Genomic DNA, 19107 nt, shown 5'->3' with positions numbered 1-19107 from the left:
TAATGTTTATCAGTGTTCCTACTACTAGTTGCTATAGTAATAATGTTTATCAGTGTTCCTACTACTAGTTGCTATAGTAATAATGTTTATCAGTGTTCCTACTACAAGTTGCTATAGTAATAATGTTTATCAGTGTTCCTACTACTAGTTGCTATAGTAATAATGTTTATCAGTGTTCCTACTACTAGTTGCTATAGTAATAATGTTTATCAGTGTTCCTACTACTAGTTGCTATAGTAATAATGTTTATCAGTGTTCCTACTACTAGTTGCTATAGTAATAATGTTTATCAGTGTTCCTACTACAAGTTGCTATAGTAATAATGTTTATCAGTGTTCCTACTACTAGTTGCTATAGTAATAATGTTTATCAGTGTTCCTACTACTAGTTGCTATAGTAATAATGTTTATCAGTGTTCCTACTACTAGTTGCTATAGTAATAATGTTTATCAGTGTTCCTACTACTAGTTGCTATAGTAATAATATTTCAGTGTTCCTACTACTAGTTGCTATAGTAATAATGTTTATCAGTGTTCCTACTACTATTTGCTACAGTAATCATTTTTATCAGTGTTCCTACTACTAGTTGCTATAGTAATAATGTTTATCAGTGTTCCTACTACTAGTTGCTATAGTAATAATGTTTATCAGTGTTCCTACTACAAGTTGCTATAGTAATAATGTTTATCAGTGTTCCTACTACTAGTTGCTATAGTAATAATGTTTATCAGTGTTCCTACTACTAGTTGCTATAGTAATAATGTTTATCAGTGTTCCTACTACAAGTTGCTATAGTAATAATGTTTTTCCGTGTTCCTTCTACTAGGTGCTATAGTAATAATATTTCAGTGTTCCTACTACTAGTTGCTATAGTAATAATGTTTATCAGTGTTCCTACTACAAGTTGCTACAGTAATCATTTTTATCAGTGTTCCTACTACTAGTTGCTATAGTAATAATGTTTATCAGTGTTCCTACTACAAGTTGCTATAGTAATAATGTTTATCAGTGTTCCTACTACTAGTTGCTATAGTAATAATGTTTATCAGTGTTCCTACTACTAGTTGCTATAGTAATAATGTTTATCAGTGTTCCTACTACTAGTTGCTATAGTAATAATGTTTATCAGTGTTCCTACTACAAGTTGCTATAGTAATAATGTTTATCAGTGTTCCTACTACTAGTTGCTATAGTAATAATATTTCAGTGTTCCTATGATTAGTTGCTATAGTAATAATGTTTATCAGTGTTCCTACTACAAGTTGCTATAGTAATAATATTTCAGTGTTCCTATGATTAGTTGCTATAGTAATAATGTTTTTCAGTGTTCCTACTACAAGTTGCTATAGTAATAATGTTTATCAGTGTTCCTACTACAAGTTGCTATAGTAATAATGTTTATCAGTGTTCCTACTACTAGTTGCTATAGTAATAATGTTTATCAGTGTTCCTACTACAAGTTGCTATAGTAATAATATTTCAGTGTTCCTATGATTAGTTGCTATAGTAATAATGTTTATCAGTGTTCCTACTACAAGTTGCTATAGTAATAATGTTTTTCAGTGTTCCTACTACAAGTTGCTATAGTAATAATGTTTATCAGTGTTCCTACTACAAGTTGCTATAGTAATAATGTTTATCAGTGTTCCTACTACAAGTTGCTATAGTAATAATGTTTATCAGTGTTCCTACTACAAGTTGCTATAGTAATAATATTTCAGTGTTCCTATGATTAGTTGCTATAGTAATAATGTTTTTCAGTGTTCCTACTACAAGTTGCTATAGTAATAATGTTTATCAGTGTTCCTACTACAAGTTGCTATAGTAATAATGTTTATCAGTGTTCCTACTACAAGTTGCTATAGTAATAATATTTCAGTGTTCCTATGATTAGTTTCTATAGTAATAATGTTTATCAGTGTTCCTACTACTAGTTGCTATAGTAATAATGTTTATCAGTGTTCCTACTACTAGTTGCTATAGTAATAATGTTTATCAGTGTTCCTACTACTAGTTGCTATAGTAATAATGTTTATCAGTGTTCCTACTACTAGTTGCTATAGTAATAATGTTTATCAGTGTTCCTACTACTAGTTGCTGTAGTAATAATGTTTATCAGTGTTCCTACTACTAGTTTTCATAGTATTAATGTTTATCCATGTTCCTACTACTAGTTGCTATAGTAATAATGTTTATCAGTGTTCCTACTACTAGTTTTCATAGTATTAATGTTTATCCATGTTCCTACTACTAGTTGCTATAGTAATAATGTTTATCAGTGTTCCTACTACTAGTTGCTATAGTAATCATTTTTATCAGTGTTCCTACTACTAGTTGCTATAGTAATAATGTTTATCAGTGTTCCTACTACTAGTTGCTATAGTAATAATGTTTATCAGTGTTCCTACTACTAGTTGCTATAGTAATAATGTTTATCAGTGTTCCTACTACTAGTTGCTATAGTAATAATGTTTATCAGTGTTCCTACTACTAGTTGCTATAGTAATAATGTTTATCAGTGTTCCTACTACTAGTTGCTATAGTAATAATGTTTATCAGTGTTCCTACTACTAGTTGCTATAGTAATAATGTTTATCAGTGTTCCTACTACAAGTTGCTATAGTAATAATGTTTATCAGTGTTCCTACTACTAGTTGCTATAGTAATAATGTTTATCAGTGTTCCTACTACTAGTTGCTATAGTAATAATGTTTATCAGTGTTCCTACTACAAGTTGCTATAGTAATAATGTTTTTCCGTGTTCCTTCTACTAGGTGCTATAGTAATAATATTTCAGTGTTCCTACTACTAGTTGCTATAGTAATAATGTTTATCAGTGTTCCTACTACTAGTTGCTATAGTAATAATGTTTATCAGTGTTCCTACTTCTAGTTGCTATAGTAATAATGTTTATCAGTGTTCCTACTACTAGTTGCTATAGTAATAATGTTTATCAGTGTTCCTACTACTAGTTGCTGTAGTAATAATGTTTATCAGTGTTCCTACTACTAGTTTTCATAGTATTAATGTTTATCCATGTTCCTACTACTAGTTGCTATAGTAATAATGTTTATCAGTGTTCCTACTACTAGTTGCTATAGTAATCATTTTTATCAGTGTTCCTACTACTAGTTGCTATAGTAATAATGTTTATCAGTGTTCCTACTACTAGTTGCTATAGTAATAATGTTTATCAGTGTTCCTACTACTAGTTGCTATAGTAATAATGTTTATCAGTGTTCCTACTACTAGTTTTCATAGTATTAATGTTTATCCATGTTCCTACTACTATTTGCTATAGTAATCATTTTTATCAGTGTTCCTACTACTAGTTGCTATAGTAATAATGTTTATCAGTGTTCCTACTACTAGTTGCTATAGTAATAATGTTTATCAGTGTTCCTACTACTAGTTGCTATAGTAATAATGTTTATCAGTGTTCCTACTACTAGTTGCTATAGTAATAATGTTTATCAGTGTTCCTACTACTAGTTGCTATAGTAATAATGTTTATCAGTGTTCCTACTACTAGTTGCTATAGTAATAATGTTTATCAGTGTTCCTACTACTAGTTGCTATAGTAATAATGTTTATCAGTGTTCCTACTACAAGTTGCTATAGTAATAATGTTTATCAGTGTTCCTACTACTAGTTGCTATAGTAATAATGTTTATCAGTGTTCCTACTACTAGTTGCTATAGTAATAATGTTTATCAGTGTTCCTACTACAAGTTGCTATAGTAATAATGTTTATCAGTGTTCCTACTACTAGTTGCTATAGTAATAATGTTTATCAGTGTTCCTACTACTAGTTGCTATAGTAATAATGTTTATCAGTGTTCCTACTACTAGTTGCTATAGTAATAATGTTTATCAGTGTTCCTACTACTAGTTGCTATAGTAATAATGTTTATCAGTGTTCCTACTACAAGTTGCTATAGTAATAATGTTTATCAGTGTTCCTACTACTAGTTGCTATAGTAATAATGTTTATCAGTGTTCCTACTACTAGTTGCTATAGTAATAATGTTTATCAGTGTTCCTACTACTAGTTGCTATAGTAATAATGTTTATCAGTGTTCCTACTACTAGTTGCTATAGTAATAATATTTCAGTGTTCCTACTACTAGTTGCTATAGTAATAATGTTTATCAGTGTTCCTACTACTATTTGCTACAGTAATCATTTTTATCAGTGTTCCTACTACTAGTTGCTATAGTAATAATGTTTATCAGTGTTCCTACTACTAGTTGCTATAGTAATAATGTTTATCAGTGTTCCTACTACAAGTTGCTATAGTAATAATGTTTATCAGTGTTCCTACTACTAGTTGCTATAGTAATAATGTTTATCAGTGTTCCTACTACTAGTTGCTATAGTAATAATGTTTATCAGTGTTCCTACTACAAGTTGCTATAGTAATAATGTTTTTCCGTGTTCCTTCTACTAGGTGCTATAGTAATAATATTTCAGTGTTCCTACTACTAGTTGCTATAGTAATAATGTTTATCAGTGTTCCTACTACAAGTTGCTACAGTAATCATTTTTATCAGTGTTCCTACTACTAGTTGCTATAGTAATAATGTTTATCAGTGTTCCTACTACAAGTTGCTATAGTAATAATGTTTATCAGTGTTCCTACTACTAGTTGCTATAGTAATAATGTTTATCAGTGTTCCTACTACTAGTTGCTATAGTAATAATGTTTATCAGTGTTCCTACTACTAGTTGCTATAGTAATAATGTTTATCAGTGTTCCTACTACAAGTTGCTATAGTAATAATGTTTATCAGTGTTCCTACTACTAGTTGCTATAGTAATAATATTTCAGTGTTCCTATGATTAGTTGCTATAGTAATAATGTTTATCAGTGTTCCTACTACAAGTTGCTATAGTAATAATATTTCAGTGTTCCTATGATTAGTTGCTATAGTAATAATGTTTTTCAGTGTTCCTACTACAAGTTGCTATAGTAATAATGTTTATCAGTGTTCCTACTACAAGTTGCTATAGTAATAATGTTTATCAGTGTTCCTACTACTAGTTGCTATAGTAATAATGTTTATCAGTGTTCCTACTACAAGTTGCTATAGTAATAATATTTCAGTGTTCCTATGATTAGTTGCTATAGTAATAATGTTTATCAGTGTTCCTACTACAAGTTGCTATAGTAATAATGTTTTTCAGTGTTCCTACTACAAGTTGCTATAGTAATAATGTTTATCAGTGTTCCTACTACAAGTTGCTATAGTAATAATGTTTATCAGTGTTCCTACTACAAGTTGCTATAGTAATAATGTTTATCAGTGTTCCTACTACAAGTTGCTATAGTAATAATATTTCAGTGTTCCTATGATTAGTTGCTATAGTAATAATGTTTTTCAGTGTTCCTACTACAAGTTGCTATAGTAATAATGTTTATCAGTGTTCCTACTACAAGTTGCTATAGTAATAATGTTTATCAGTGTTCCTACTACAAGTTGCTATAGTAATAATATTTCAGTGTTCCTATGATTAGTTTCTATAGTAATAATGTTTATCAGTGTTCCTACTACTAGTTGCTATAGTAATAATGTTTATCAGTGTTCCTACTACTAGTTGCTATAGTAATAATGTTTATCAGTGTTCCTACTACTAGTTGCTATAGTAATAATGTTTATCAGTGTTCCTACTACTAGTTGCTATAGTAATAATGTTTATCAGTGTTCCTACTACTAGGTGCTATAGTAATAATGTTTATCAGTGTTCCTACTACTAGTTGCTATAGTAATAATGTTTATCAGTGTTCCTACTACTAGTTGCTATAGTAATAATATTTCAGTGTTCCTACTACTAGTTGCTATAGTAATAATGTTTATCAGTGTTCCTACTACTATTTGCTACAGTAATCATTTTTATCAGTGTTCCTACTACTAGTTGCTATAGTAATAATGTTTATCAGTGTTCCTACTACTAGTTGCTATAGTAATAATGTTTATCAGTGTTCCTACTACAAGTTGCTATAGTAATAATGTTTATCAGTGTTCCTACTACTAGTTGCTATAGTAATAATGTTTATCAGTGTTCCTACTACTAGTTGCTATAGTAATAATGTTTATCAGTGTTCCTACTACAAGTTGCTATAGTAATAATGTTTTTCCGTGTTCCTTCTACTAGGTGCTATAGTAATAATATTTCAGTGTTCCTACTACTAGTTGCTATAGTAATAATGTTTATCAGTGTTCCTACTACAAGTTGCTACAGTAATCATTTTTATCAGTGTTCCTACTACTAGTTGCTATAGTAATAATGTTTATCAGTGTTCCTACTACAAGTTGCTATAGTAATAATGTTTATCAGTGTTCCTACTACTAGTTGCTATAGTAATAATGTTTATCAGTGTTCCTACTACAAGTTGCTATAGTAATAATATTTCAGTGTTCCTATGATTAGTTGCTATAGTAATAATGTTTATCAGTGTTCCTACTACAAGGTGCTATAGTAATAATGTTTTTCAGTGTTCCTACTACAAGTTGCTATAGTAATAATGTTTATCAGTGTTCCTACTACAAGTTGCTATAGTAATAATGTTTATCAGTGTTCCTACTACAAGTTGCTATAGTAATAATGTTTATCAGTGTTCCTACTACAAGTTGCTATAGTAATAATATTTCAGTGTTCCTATGATTAGTTGCTATAGTAATAATGTTTTTCAGTGTTCCTACTACAAGTTGCTATAGTAATAATGTTTATCAGTGTTCCTACTACAAGTTGCTATAGTAATAATGTTTATCAGTGTTCCTACTACAAGTTGCTATAGTAATAATATTTCAGTGTTCCTATGATTAGTTTCTATAGTAATAATGTTTATCAGTGTTCCTACTACTAGTTGCTATAGTAATAATGTTTATCAGTGTTCCTACTACTAGTTGCTATAGTAATAATGTTTATCAGTGTTCCTACTACTAGTTGCTATAGTAATAATGTTTATCAGTGTTCCTACTACAAGTTGCTATAGTAATAATGTTTATCAGTGTTCCTACTACTAGTTGCTATAGTAATAATGTTTATCAGTGTTCCTACTACTAGTTGCTATAGTAATAATGTTTATCAGTGTTCCTACTACTAGTTGCTATAGTAATAATATTTCAGTGTTCCTATGATTAGTTGCTATAGTAATAATGTTTATCAGTGTTCCTACTACAAGTTGCTATAGTAATAATATTTCAGTGTTCCTATGATTAGTTGCTATAGTAATAATGTTTTTCAGTGTTCCTACTACAAGTTGCTATAGTAATAATGTTTATCAGTGTTCCTACTACAAGTTGCTATAGTAATAATGTTTATCAGTGTTCCTACTACTAGTTGCTATAGTAATAATGTTTATCAGTGTTCCTACTACAAGTTGCTATAGTAATAATATTTCAGTGTTCCTATGATTAGTTGCTATAGTAATAATGTTTATCAGTGTTCCTACTACAAGTTGCTATAGTAATAATGTTTTTCAGTGTTCCTACTACAAGTTGCTATAGTAATAATGTTTATCAGTGTTCCTACTACAAGTTGCTATAGTAATAATGTTTATCAGTGTTCCTACTACAAGTTGCTATAGTAATAATGTTTATCAGTGTTCCTACTACAAGTTGCTATAGTAATAATATTTCAGTGTTCCTATGATTAGTTGCTATAGTAATAATGTTTTTCAGTGTTCCTACTACAAGTTGCTATAGTAATAATGTTTATCAGTGTTCCTACTACAAGTTGCTATAGTAATAATGTTTATCAGTGTTCCTACTACAAGTTGCTATAGTAATAATATTTCAGTGTTCCTATGATTAGTTTCTATAGTAATAATGTTTATCAGTGTTCCTACTACTAGTTGCTATAGTAATAATGTTTATCAGTGTTCCTACTACTAGTTGCTATAGTAATAATGTTTATCAGTGTTCCTACTACAAGTTGCTATAGTAATAATGTTTATCAGTGTTCCTACTACTAGTTGCTATAGTAATAATGTTTATCAGTGTTCCTACTACAAGTTGCTATAGTAATAATGTTTATCAGTGTTCCTACTACTAGTTGCTATAGTAATAATGTTTATCAGTGTTCCTACTACTAGTTGCTATAGTAATAATGTTTATCAGTGTTCCTACTACAAGTTGCTATAGTAATAATGTTTATCAGTGTTCCTACTACTAGTTGCTATAGTAATAATGTTTATCAGTGTTCCTACTACTAGTTGCTATAGTAATAATGTTTATCAGTGTTCCTATGATTAGTTGCTATAGTAATAATGTTTATCAGTGTTCCTACTACAAGTTGCTATAGTCATAATGTTTATCAGTGTTCCTACTACTAGTTGCTATAGTAATAATGTTTATCAGTGTTCCTACTACTAGTTGCTATAGTAATAATGTTTATCAGTGTTCCTACTACTAGTTGCTATAGTAATAATGTTTATCAGTGTTCCTATGATTAGTTGCTATAGTAATAATGTTTATCAGTGTTCCTACTACAAGTTGCTATAGTCATAATGTTTATCAGTGTTCCTACTACTAGTTGCTATAGTAATAATGTTTATCAGTGTTCCTACTACTAGTTGCTATAGTAATAATGTTTATCAGTGTTCCTACTACAAGTTGCTATAGTAATAATGTTTATCAGTGTTCCTACTACTAGTTGCTATAGTAATAATGTTTATCAGTGTTCCTACTACAAGTTGCTATAGTAATAATGTTTATCAGTGTTCCTACTACTAGTTGCTATAGTAATAATGTTTATCAGTGTTCCTACTACTAGTTGCTATAGTAATAATGTTTATCAGTGTTCCTATGATTAGTTGCTATAGTAATAATGTTTATCAGTGTTCCTACTACTAGTTGCTATAGTAATAATGTTTATCAGTGTTCCTACTACTAGTTGCTATAGTAATAATGTTTATCAGTGTTCCTACTACAAGTTGCTATAGTATTCTTTTTTATCTGTGTTCCTACTACAAGTTGCTATAGTAATAAGGTTTATCAGTGTTCCTTCTACTAGTTGCTATAGTAATAATGTTTATCAGTGTTCCTACTACTAGTTGCTATAGTAATAATGTTTATCAGTGTTCCTACTACTAGTTGCTATAGTAATAATGTTTATCAGTGTTCCTACTACTAGTTGCTATAGTAATAATGTTTATCAGTGTTCCTACTACTAGTTGCTATAGTAATAATGTTTATCAGTGTTCCTATGACTGAGGGGGAAATTGGCAAAAATGTCCAAAAAAAAAAATTAAATATTTTCAGTTTGGTGATGAATAAAAATTAACAAGCATGTCTGAATCAAAAGTAAAGGCAAATAGATTTTATTGGTGATTTTTTTTTTTTTTCACATAATGAAGTGTTTGAGGTAAACTTTTACACCTGCGCATATGAGTGTTGTTCGGGTTTAATGGTCTTCCACAGAGATCACGCTCACAGTCAAGCTACATAAGGTGTATGTGCATGAAGTACGGTCTAATCCGAAGTTACAAAAAGAACTTTGCCATTTTTTTTTCTTAAATAATATACAACAAAACCTGGCATCTACTGCTGGCTTTCATGCTTTGTGCGTCACACACAAACTTTCTTTATTCTTCTTTCATTACTGAGCTCTATATTTCATGTAGAGGTGTGATTTTTTTTTTTTTTTAAGGGTTCCTCGGTTTCTTGATAAACCATATTCGTTCCTCATCTTTCAAACTCTTGCTGGAAATGAAAATGTGAAGGTTGGAATTGCATCATTTCTTTCTTAGAGTCAAGAAAACTTGCATCCATTTCTGCATATGGATGTAAAATAGCTGCTGTGAATTTTAAGTAACGATGCAAAGAACACAAAAGCCATAATTATGCAAATATATGTGTGTTTTTATTTAAGCACCTGATCTTACTGTAACTGTTATCTACAGCATACTTGATTTGTGAGGTTTTTTACAAACTGCTGTTCGTACTGAAGACTAGCAGAAGGTGTGAACTAAACTAATTAAGCCCATAGACAAGTCTTCATACAGATTTCTTTTTTTTTTTTTTTTTTTTTTTAAATAAATATATAAACTCACCCACGACTAATTGTGGGCCTGACCATATGCTTAGTAGAAACTCTCGGTAATAAATACGTGTATGTATAAAAAGTGTCAAGTTTCGGTGGCTCTAAAACCATTTTAAAATGAATTGCACCTGTTTGAGAGAATTTCTTCTCCTCATACGGTCATCACTCACAATGTCCAGCTTTATGACCCGTCATATTTATTTTCTTGTATCCGTATTGCACAGACTTTAGTGATGAATCATTTATCATTTGTTGTTCGCAGGTAAGATGTCAGACACTCGTGCTGCACGAAAGCAGCAGCAGCTGAACAACCTTGTCGCCATGGTGAAGGAGCTGGCTGGTCCTAATCACACTATAGTGGACTTCTGCAGTGGAGGAGTAAGTCCGAAGGGTTTCTCAACTTGAATTTAGAAAATGTAAATGATGATCATTTAAATAAAACATACACTGTAATGTCAAAGGTTCTAGGACACCCATCCAAATCCTTGAAATCAGGTGTTCCAATCACTTCCATGTCCACAGGTGTATAAAATGAAGCACCTAGGTATGCAGACTGCTTCTACAAATATTTGTGAAAGAATGGGTCGCTCTCAGGAACTCAGAGATCAAGCGTGGTACTGTGATAGGTTGCCACCTGTAATAAGTCCATTCGTGAAATTCCCTCACTACTAAATATTCCACGATCAACTGTCAGTGGTATAATAACAAAGTGGAACAACAGCCACGAAGTGGTAGACCATGTATAAGTAGAGCGGGGTCAGGGCATGCTGAGGCACACAGTGCACAGAAGTCACCAACTTTCTGCAGAGTCAGTAGCTACAGACCTCCAAACTTCATGTGGCCTTCAGATTAGCTCAAGAACAGTGTAGAGAGAGCTTCATGGAATGGGTTTTCATGGCAGAGCAGCCTTACATCACCAAATGCGCTCAACTGCCTGGTTAAGACACTCACTGATTGGTTTGGGGTTTTGTTTTTCTAAATAAAACTACAGTTACTACTGGTGCTACTGAAAATCAGCCATATTTCAGCAAAAAAAAAAAAAGATAAATAATAATTTTTAAAAAAAACCTTGCATTTGGACCTTACTAAAAATTTAGCCTGTTCATACTAGCTTTCATTCCTAGCCTCCAGGCAGATAAGATATACGCCTTTATCCAGAGTGACTTGCATTTTATCTCTCTTTTATACACCTGAGAAGTTGAAGGTTAAGGGCCTTGCTCAAGGGCCCAGCAGTGGCAGCTTGGTGCTGCTGGGATTTGAACTCACAACCTTCATGCTCAACAGTCCAACATCTTAACCGCTGAGCTAGCTACCTGTTTGTTCCATACAGTCTTTGATTAACATGTTTAACGAAAATATTCCAAAACCCACAAATATTATTCATAGATTATTTACAACATGAATGTTTTGAAGTGTCCTTAATAACGGATGACTTTATCATATCATTTGGAATGATCTTAATCTGATATAATATGTGCATATTGCTAACGAATTCAACTCTTTACCTCAGCAAGACATAGCAGGAAAACTTGTTCCTGTGGCTGAAGTTTAGCCAAAAAAAAATAAAAGAAAAATAAAAGAAAAACGTACATTCTTTCACAAAAAACTATAAAAATATTGTTCCCGAAAGGTTTAAAAATATTATTTAATTTTGCCCGTGGTGTAAAGAGCCAGTGTAGTGTGTAGTCTAGCATTTGTTATCCTGTTTGTCCTCAATATCAGCTCTTGACCCACTTGTCCCAAAATTTGATTTCTTTCATATTGTATAGTGTGTGTGAGACAGACACATGTTCATACACACACCGTCATGTTCTCTTGTGTTTTTGTTATGCTGTGCACAGCAGCCATGTCTGGATATTCAGTCTTTCATGTGCAGTTCACAGGCATTGAGGCTCACAGGGCAATACTCTGACGGACGGAGCTCAGCTCTGATGGCCAGCCTTTGATCTGATGGTACTTTGAAAGCTGCATCTTGAGACTTTCTTCTTTTGTTTTGTGCGTTTCATTTCAGGGCCATGTTGGGATTGTTTTGGCACACACGCTTCCTCAGTGTCAGGTAAGTCCAGCATCGCTTTCTTCTTTTGTTCAGCCGTAGTCGAGACGGAGATGAAATTCTATACTCGTCTACCCAAAGTGGAGGCTGGAGTATTCCCCTCCAGGTAGTTCAGTGATATCTTGGGCTTGTGTATTCACTCTGATTTAGCTTACATTGATGCCAGAGATCGGTAATGATTTATTGAAAGGTTAAGTTTGCACTCACTGGACACTTTATTAGGAATCCTGTATTAATAATAGCTAGTGCCTCCTTTTGCTCTCGAAACAGCCTCGGTTCTTCATTGGAATGGATCCCACAAGATGTTGTAGACATTCTTTTGAGATTCTGGTCCATGTTGATGTGATTGCATCATACACTCCATCCCTGCAGATTTTTTAGGCGCACTTTCATGCGGCATATCTTTTATTTTTCTCACACCTCAAAGGTGTTCTGGTGTCTGAGAAGGCCACTGACACACATGGAGCTCATTATCATGTTTGTGACACCGGTTTGAGATGACTTTTTGCTTTGTGACATGGTGCATTATCGTGTCATACATCTTATCATAGGAGATGGGGGAATGAAGGGATGCAGATGGTCAGCAACAATACTCAAATAGGCTGTGGCCTACAAGTTGATGATTGATTGGTATTAACAGCCTCCACCAGCCTGGATTGGTGACACAAAGCAGGTTTAATGCCATCCATGCTGTTGACACCAAATTCTGACCCTAAAATCCAATTGCGTCAACACAAACTGAGGTTCATCAAGTAGATCCGTGCTCACTGCAGCCACAGCCTCCTGTTCTGGGCTGACAGAAGGAGAACACAACATAGCCACCTACTGTTGTAGCTCCTCCACCTCACGGTTAAAGATGTTGTGCCTTTTGAGGTGCTTTTCACCACAGTTGTACAGAGTGATAAACTGAGGTACTACATCCTTTCTGTCAGCCCTGGCCATTCTCTCATCAACAAAGCGTTTCCGTCTGCAAGACTACTGCTTACATGGGGTACTTTTCTTTATTGCACCACTCTGAGACTGTTGTGTGTGAAAGTTCCTGGAGATCAGCAGTTATCGAAGTACTCATATCAGTATATCTGGCTCTAACAATTATGCCATGGTGAAAATCACTAATATTTACATTTCTGCCATTTGGAAGATGCCTGTATCCATAGCAACTTACAACTGATCTCATTTTATACATCCCTGCTCAGGGGCCCTGCATTGGCAGCTTGGTGGACCTGGGACTGGAACTGTCCATTGGGACTGGCCATTATCTGCATGACTTTATGCAGTGCACCTCTGTCATGTGATTGGTTGATTAGAGAATTGCATGAGTGAGGAGTTATACAGCTGTTTCTGATAAAGTGTTCAGTGAGTGTATAAGTAAGTACACCCCGTTGCGTAAACACTTTATAGGACCAGTGTGGTACCATTTTTTTTTTCTTTTAGGTCATCCTTATAGAAAACAAAGAAGAGTCTCTGGTCAGAGCAAGAGACCGAAGCTCACAGCTCGGGCTTCAGAACATCAGCTTCGTCCAGGCGAACCTCGACTACTTCGTAGGAAACTTCCAAGTCGGGGTGAGTGATGATCCCATTAAAATGACCGTCTAATTTAATTACAAACAGTTCGACTCGAGCTTGAATTGATTCAGAGAGACGTTAGTGATGTAGTACATCTCGGGCTTTTACAGCCGAGCGCATACACTGAGGACAAGATGAAGATGACAAACGTCAATTTGAATTAAAAAGGCAATTTCTTTGCTATTTTTTTCTTAGGTTGCCGCTGATGTTGAATAAAATTTTATTAAACTCTTTATTTAGTCCATTCTTTAACCCCAGCAGCTTGAGAACCCGACCGGAAGTGTTGTTTGTTGTTAAACCACAAAGCTAAGCTGATAACCTTTCTTATACACAAACTTTAATCCATACGTTAATGCTGACACATTTCTGTGCATTTAAACCTCCAGCTTTATTTCGTTCAAGTCAGGAATGTGTGTTTGAGTGCAGCTTTTGTTTGCTAGCTCTCACGCAGCACTGAGTCACTGCCATTTTTTTCCCACCCTGTCTTCAGCGTGAATGGTTTAGTTAGTTCTCGCCTTTTTTGCCGCCTGAAATACCAGATGCAGCGAGAACGAAGCTCTCAGCTTCCAATCCACAGCTCTGCTAGCACTCCCACTACTCTAACACCCAAAAGAGCGCTATTATCTCTAAATTAAGCAGCCTTTACACTAAGTGAAGCTTTAAAAAGTGTCGGTTTTCAGAGTCATCATTGGAAATCATCACTCGGTTTTATCAGAAAAGCGAGTCATATATCATATTACAGTTTAGTGTAGTCTGGAGAAGTAGGAGGATAGATAAGAAGAGGAGAATAAGGAGAAGAATTAAGATGATGATGATGATGATGAGAAGGAGGAGCAGGAATATGGTAATGAAGTGATGACTTTGTGGTTAAAGATTTTGGCTATGGCAAGTTTGTGATTTCACAGTGTAGCTGCCTTTCAAGCATCCGAGGTTGTTTCATTGTGTAATAACCTCAACCCTCACCTGCTCAGTCATATTTGTGATGAAGATGAGGAGGAGAAGAGCGATGAGTGTAAAGTAGCAGAATTATGAGGAGGAGGAGGATGGAAAAAACATGAGGAAGGTGGAAAATGAGGATGCAATGGATGATGGTGATGGGATTGTCAGAATGATGATGAGGAGAGGGTTGAAGAGAAAGATGTAGACAATGACGACGATGGTTGTGATGATGGTGGCGATGATGGTGATCGTGATGGTTGTGATGATGGTAACGATGATGGTTGTGATAGTGACGATAATAGTGGTGACGATGATGAAGACGATGATGGTGGAGATGATGATGATGATGTGATGACAATGATAGTGATGATGATGGTGATGACCATGAAGATGACAATGAAGGTGATGATGGCAATGATGCTAGTCGTGATGATGATGATGGTGGTGGTGACTGTGACTATGACGATGGTAATGGTGATGATAGTGACAATGAAGATGATGATGGTGATGAAGATGGTGGCATTGATGATGATGGTGATGATGACGATGACAACAGCGATGATGGTGGTGGTAGCAGCGATGATGGCAACAACGATGATGGTGACGATGATGATGGTGGTAACAGTGACAATGGTGATGATTATGATGATGATGCATAGGCAAATGTTAATTAGAAACATAAGCTGAAGTGGTGATGAGGAGGAGGAGAAGGAAGAGGAGCTAGCCAAATGTTAATGAGAAATGGGAGCAGGTGTCTGGAGGAGGAGGAAGAAAAATGGAGGAGGAGAATGTTAATGAGAAAGGGGAGCAGGGGTGGTGGTGATGATTAGAAGGAGGAGGGGGATGTTCATGAGAAAGAGGAGCAGGGATGATGACGATGATGATGACAATAATGGTAAGAGTTGAGGAAGAATTGGAAAGGAGAAATGAGAAGGAGAAGCATGAATATATAGAGGAAAACTAAATGAGAAGTGGAGGAAGAGAGGGATCTGGAAAGTTATGATGCAGTGGTGTACAGTGATGAGGAGGCGAATGATGATGAATAGAATAATGATGAGGAAGATGAAAGGGTTATGAGAGTGAAGAGCAGGATAAATAATGAGGCTGAGGAAGAGGAGAAAAATTATAAGAATGAAGAGCAGGGGAAATGATGAGTATGCTGAGGAAGATGAGAAGGAGGAGAATGATGATGTGGAAGAGGAGAAGGATAGATGATGTTGAATTGCAGAGCAGTGAGAGGAGAAGACCGATGGCGTGAAGCAGGTTTGAATAAAAAGAGGAGGAAGATGTGGGAAATGGAAGTAGGGGGAAAAAAGTAAAGATGAACTGAAGAATGATGAGGCAGATGAGGAGAAGAAGTAGGAGGATTACAAGGAGGAATAGAATGAATAGGATAGAAGAGGATATGAACAGGATGGTGCAAAGAGAAGAGTGATGGGGATTAGAAGGAGCCGCTGGATGATGATGAGGTGGCAGATGACAGGGAGGAAGTAGAGGAGAATGTTCAAATCAATTCAGTTTTATTTGTATAGCGCTTTTAACAATGGACATTGTCTCAAAGCAGCTTTACAGAACATAAGAAACATAGTTCAAAAAGTTCAAGATTAATATTAGACTTTTATTTAAATGTATTTATATTTATCCCTAATGAGCAAGCCTGAGGTGACTGTGGCAAGGAAAAACTTCCTTAGATGGTAAGAGGAAGAAACCTTGAGAAGAACCAGACTCAAAAGAGAACCTCATCCTCATTTGGGTGACACCAGAGAGTGTGCTTACAAATCATTATAAACTCCAGAGCGTGTGATTATAAATTATTATAAACCAAGGAGAGTGTCATTATAAATTGTTATAAACAAAGTGAGTGTAATTATAAATTGTTATAAACACCCAAAGGTGTGATCATAAGTTTTTATACGCACGCAAGTGTGTGATTATAAATTGTTATAAACACTGGATAAAGTGAATTACCATTAATACTGAAGAGTGTGATTATAAATTGTTGTAAACACCGGAGAGCGTGATTATAAATTCTTATAAAACACCAGGAGAGTATAATTATCAATTGTTATAAACACCGGAGAGTATGAATTACCATAAACACTGGATAGTGTGATTATAAATGGTTATAAACACCAGAGAGTGTGATTATAAATTGCTATAAACACTGGAGAGTGTGATTATAAATCATTATAAACACCAGTGTGATTATAAATCATTATAAACACCAGAGAGTGTGATTATAAATCATTATAAACACCAGAGAGTGTGATTATAAATCATTATAAACACCAGAGAGTGTGATTATAAATCATTATAAACACCAGAGAGTGTGGTTATCAATTGTTATAAACACCGGAAAGTGTGAATTACCATAAACACTGGAGGGTGTTGTTTAAATTGTTATAAACAATTGTTGGAAATTTCCCCATTTTGGGACAAAAAAATGCTCATCTCATCTCGTTTCGTCTCATCTCAAACACCAGAGAGTGTGATTATAAATTGTTATAAACACAGGAGAGCATTATTATAAATCATTATTAACATCACAAATTGTTATAAGCACTGGAGAGTGAATTACCATAAACACTGGAGAATATGATTATGTATAATTTCCTTTCTATAGTCAAATACAGCCAGTTGGAGTTGTGTAACCAGGGTCTCCTGAGCAACTCATAAATTACCTCAACATCTTGAGTTATCAGATGTTGCATCAACAGCTCAACATCACCAACTCCTCAATGCCGAAGCCTTTAGATGCTCGACGATGGAGATACAGCATATGTAGCATGTTATTTTGTGTGTTGATTAGAAGTCCACATGGGGTTGGTGTCTTCTCTTTGAATGTCCAAAATCTTCATGAATCCAACAGGAGCTGGTACATCTCTGGATCCCTGGGATCCATGCAGGGTTGGCTTCTTCTCAATGAAGGTCTGAAATCTTCATGAAGCAGAACACAGCTGGTGCTGGCACGATCTTTAGATGCCTTGGGATGGGTAGAAAAAGAGAAGCAAGTGGAGAGGAATTGGCGTACCTGCTGTTCCTAATAAGTGCAGGAGAAGGAGAAAAAGATGGAAGAGGAGGACAGGCTGTAAGTTTTCAGTTTCCCCGAATCATTGTTTAATTCTCATAGCAAATGTCTAGCAAAATATGCAACAGAAAGGGAAAAAATATATATTTATACACTATAAATATATATATTCACTGGTCACTTTAATAGGAACACCTATACCCATGCTCATTCATGCGATTATCTAATCAACCAATCATTAGGCAGCAGCTCAATGCATAAAATCATTCAGATTTTCAGTCACTGTTTCACAAAACAACAGAATGGGGTGGGGGGGGACCTCATAGATCTCTGTGACTTTGCCCATGGCATGTTTGTTGGTCTCAGATGGGATGGATTGATTATTTCAGAAACGGCTCATACTCTGAGATTTTCACACACAACAGTCTCTCGGGTTTACACAGAATGGTGCAAAGAGCATCAAACATCCACGGAGCTGCATTTCTGTGGGCGGAGACAACCGTAGTGAGCAGAAAAGCATCGCTCAATAGACAACACACCAAACTGTGTGCTGTATTTTTTATTTTGATATTTATTATGAGTTGGAATGAATCCTTCTGCAGGTTAGGACCTTGACAGATTAAGAAGCAAATAATCTTACATGGACATGAAGATACAGCTGAATATAGTAATAATCCACCTCTGATAGATAGTAAGAACAAGCCACATGTTACAGAGGTTCACTCTTGATTGACAGCACATGACAGGATACTGAAGATGAATCACTAATGGGTTTAAAAAATAGGTTTGTCCTCCAGTCCAAAGCAAGTTGAATTTCCCGTGTTCTGTAACAGAGACGGTTTGTTCGTCAGAGATCGCGCGGGGTCAGAAAGCTTTGGTAATTCATAACTGCATTCATATCTGTGGTGAATAGAAAAGCATTGGAGAACACACAACATGTTGAAGCTTGAGGTGGATGAGCAACTGCAACAGCAGAATACCGCATCAGGTTCCACTCCTGTCAGCTGAGAACAGGACTCTGGTGATGCAGTGGGCACAGGATGACTAAAACTTGAAAGCTTTTTTGTTGTTGTTCCTTAGAGATTTAAAAAATGACCAGATTATATTTCGGGGGGAATTGCATAAACAAGTGAAGTATACAGGTGTTCCTATTAAAGTGGCCAGGGAGTGTGTGTGTGTGTGTGTGTATATACACACATTATGAGCAGTGCCAGGTGAAGTGAATAAGACTGATGATCTCCTCATCATGGCTCCTATTAGTGGGTGGGATATATTAGGCAGCAAGTGAACATTTTGTCCTCAAAGTTGATGTGTTAGATGCAGGAAAAATGGACAAGTGTAAGGATTTGAGCGAGTTTGAGGAAGGGCCAAATTCTGATGCTAGACCACTGGATCAGAGCATCTCCAAAACTGCAGCTCTTGTGGGGTGTTCCTGGTCTGCAGTGGTCAGTATCTATTAAAAGTGGTCCAAGGA

General features: G+C 34.9%; 1 protein-coding gene across 1 annotated transcript in view; it reads left to right on the top strand.

Annotated features, from left to right (window-relative positions):
• The window catches only part of gstcd (glutathione S-transferase, C-terminal domain containing), a 133468-nt gene that overhangs the window by 81673 nt on the left and 32688 nt on the right, over positions 1-19107 (top strand). The window contains exons 6-8 of the mRNA XM_058385913.1: positions 10310-10425; positions 12059-12103; positions 13535-13663. Of these exons, the coding sequence (XP_058241896.1) occupies positions 10310-10425; positions 12059-12103; positions 13535-13663 (290 nt within the window). The remainder of the gene's footprint in view (positions 1-10309; positions 10426-12058; positions 12104-13534; positions 13664-19107) is intronic.

The sequence above is a fragment of the Hemibagrus wyckioides genome, linkage group LG03 (genome assembly GCF_019097595.1).
Source record: "Hemibagrus wyckioides isolate EC202008001 linkage group LG03, SWU_Hwy_1.0, whole genome shotgun sequence".
Taxonomy (NCBI): Eukaryota; Metazoa; Chordata; class Actinopteri; order Siluriformes; family Bagridae; genus Hemibagrus; species Hemibagrus wyckioides.
This window is presented reverse-complemented; position numbering and strand designations above follow the sequence as displayed.